Source organism: Sinocyclocheilus grahami, unplaced genomic scaffold (assembly GCF_001515645.1).
Source record: "Sinocyclocheilus grahami isolate Dianchi unplaced genomic scaffold, SAMN03320097.WGS_v1.1 scaffold1086.1, whole genome shotgun sequence".
Lineage (NCBI taxonomy): Eukaryota > Metazoa > Chordata > Actinopteri > Cypriniformes > Cyprinidae > Sinocyclocheilus > Sinocyclocheilus grahami.
In genome coordinates this window covers 115,450-118,771 of record NW_015506265.1, presented here as the reverse complement: position 1 = coordinate 118,771, position 3,322 = coordinate 115,450, and the positions used below count along the sequence as shown (strand labels likewise).

The window sequence follows — 3,322 nt, the reverse complement described above, 5'->3', positions numbered from 1 at the left end:
ATCTTCACGACATGGCGGCAGCAACAATACTACAGCGAGAATAAGAGTTACGCTTTCTTTCTTTGCGTGAACATTTGGGCGGCATTATGCAAATCTTCCCACATCGTGACGTAGACATGTGGGGGGCGTGTTAGAACGAGCCGTTTTAGGTAGGTGTGGTTGACTCTTAACTTTTATAAAGAATATCTCTTTTTCTCCTGTAGCTGTATCCTGTTATTATTGTAAAAGTTCAATAAACAGATTTAATATTAAAAACATTTTTTTTTAAAGAATATCTCTTTGGATTTGAGACTTTATTCTTTGCAACTTTACAGATCTTCTTTATGCACCAAGAGCTTGTAACACTCCAAAGAGAGAGGAAAAATCAAAATCGCATCACATGACCCCTTTAAGTAAAGATCATGTTCCATGATGATATTTTTAATTTCCTACCATAAATATCTCAAAACTGAATTTTTGATTAGTAATATGCATTGCTAAGAACTTCATTTGGACAACTTTAAAGGTGATTTTCTCAATAATCTTTTTGCACCCTAAGATTCCAGATTTTCAAATATAGTAGTCAACATTTGAAGTGGATCAAAAAAGTTCATCAAAGTTGTCCTAAGACAAGAACGGGTATTGATCCATTTCAAATGTTAACTATCTCAGCCAAATATTGTCCTATCCTAACAAACCATACATCAATGAGAGCTTCAGCTTTCAGATGTTGTATAAATCAAAAAATAAATAAACTGACCCTTATTACTGCTTTTGTGGTCCAGGGTCACAAATATCAAATACAATTCCATGAACATATATATATATATATATATATATATATATATATATATTAGGGCTGGACAGTAATTCAATATCAATATGTATCGCGATGTAATTTTTTCCAATAACGGTGATATGATTTTTAAACACATTTCCGATATTTCGCTATACATTACCAGTGTTTCCCATACATTGATTTATTTGTGGCGTTTAACTTCGTTGAATAAACATGAGCACTGCACATTTCAAAATCAAAACGCATCGCGGGTGTTTTATATGAATGTATCTCTTCAGAATAGTTTAGATGGCATTTTTATCTGATAAAGTACCGTTCATGAGCGGAGCTGCTTTGTTTACAGCCATTACTGGAGAACCCGTTAGTTCTGCCGCTCTCACAGCGCCTCCTGCTGGCAGACAAGCAATTTGCATTTTCAAGAATAAACCCATTTCCAGCAACATGATTTTGTTGTTGCTCAATTTTTTTGTTTTCTGAAGCAACTCTGAGCATGTTTCATACTCGTTCTCCTGGTTAATGCACGTTTCAATCTATAAGAATAATCAGCCTACACTACCAGTCAAAGGTTTTTGAACTGCAAGATTTTTAATGTTTCTTAAAGAATTATCTTCTGCTCACCAAGCCTGCATTTATTTGATCCAAAATGCACCAAAAGCAGTAACATTTTGAAAACTTTAACTGCTTTCTATTTGAATATTATATATATATATATATATATATATATAAAAATAATCAAAGTATCAAGTATGATCTAGATGAGCAATTACAGCACAAGGATCAAAACTTTTTTTTAATTCTAAAGAAAATGCTAACACAACACAACTCACAAATTGATGCTTGAGGAATGGGCGGTAAACTTTTTTGAGCAATTCTTGGACATTAATCCTAACTTTGTTCATTCTGAATAACTTCCAAACACAACTTGCAGATCAGAGAGACAAAAAAATAGATCACCTATTATATTAATTAAGAGAAAATGTACATACTACAAAAGCATGCATCTCTCACTCTAGTTTAGAAGTACGAAACGCTCCCACGTGGTTTGGGAGTAACACGAAAACAGCACTTTCTGACTGACTCCAGCACACACACACACACACACACACACACACACACACACATTAGAAAGCGCCGGTAAAATGCATTTAAAGTTATTTAATGGACACTTGAAAGAGTGCAAACACTAACTGGTACTCATTTAATATGCAAGCATGACCCTATCTCCAGTGTGAAAATGCACTGGCCTGTACACCATTTCCAGCTCATAATAGCATGTTAACACAGACCAGTTCAACTTTCCAGTCTGTCCTAACGTCCTTAAATGTATAAAGCATAAATCTTTTGCAGCAGCATGAAACTCAACAGCGCTTCACGGTTGGCTGTTGATTTCAGCCACAAGCTCTGAACCCTCATTAGCCATGGCAGCTCAGCATGTCACATTGATTGTAGCTAACTAGCATTAGCTTGTGCGCGCGAGCCCGGCTAAACACAAGAACCAGCTGCTGTTTCTCAGTTCAGCGGCGCGCGGGTGAGCCTCTGAGCTTCGCCTGGGGCATGCGATCATCTCGCTATATCACAAACCATACCACGACATCATCCAGGTGGAGTGCTGTAGGCACGGACCGACAGTAAAAATTCTCCATTACACCAAATATGCCTTAATAAATGTACAGTGCAATAAACCCCGGGTCCGCGGCGAGCTCGAAGTTTCCCAGCGCAGACAGGGCCGCGTGTGAGCGGGGAGTACCGGTGGCGAGAACCGGTGATACACGCACAAGGACGGGTAGAACCGTTTGGGTTGTGTACATGCTTAGGCCGGTTTACTGACCTTGCTATCCCCGTTACACAGCGCCATGAATGTGTGATGTGGAGCGGACACCCTTGTCTTGCCGTGTTCTCTTCCGTGTGATCGTTGACGGTGTCACCCACTCGCCTGCTGCTGGTCGCTTACAACTACAGCTCCGTAGCTCTGCCTGCTCGTGGTGTGCGATTGCTGATTGGGAGGAGTTTGGCGTTCGGAGTCAGAGAAAAGTTTCTGTTGGCTGGGGGCCTCCGGTGGGCATGGGAGTCCTAATTACGATTCATTCGTTTAGTACTTTTGAAGAATAAATCTTTCAGTCATTCTTGAGACGTGGGACAAAACAGGTCCAGCAAGGGTAACTGCTATTAGCTTTAAAAAAATATATACAAATATTTTCCATTTGAAATGTCATGAGGGATTAATAATAGAATGTATTTAACACAATTATCACCTTCAATTAAATTGTCTCATTATTATACCAAATCTGTGTTTCTTAATTAATGTCCTCTCGCTACATCTAAAACAGTGTCCACAGAGAAGGGTTCAATCATTCATATGCAATAAAATGGATAAAAATGTTTTTTTTAATGATGAAAAAGAGCTTGTTTTATCAAAAGCAACACTTAATAATATCTCCTATCATAGCAAGGTTGTTTTTTAATGACACATGCATGTTTAATACGATTTTAAAGTTGCGTCTCCACTTTTTGTCAACACCGTCAGACATTCAATAAAATGTAATA

At 38.1% G+C, this 3,322-nt stretch overlaps 1 protein-coding gene across 1 annotated transcript in view; it reads right to left on the bottom strand.

Moving 5' to 3' along the window:
* LOC107566581 (GMP synthase [glutamine-hydrolyzing]-like) overlaps positions 1-2,860 on the bottom strand; it is a 34,459-nt gene extending 31,599 nt beyond the window's left edge. Inside the window, exon 1 of the mRNA XM_016252070.1 lies at positions 2,607-2,860. Within this exon, the coding sequence (XP_016107556.1) occupies positions 2,607-2,633 (27 nt within the window). The 5' untranslated portion in view covers positions 2,634-2,860. The remainder of the gene's footprint in view (positions 1-2,606) is intronic.
* Positions 2,861-3,322: the final 462 nt, after the last annotated feature.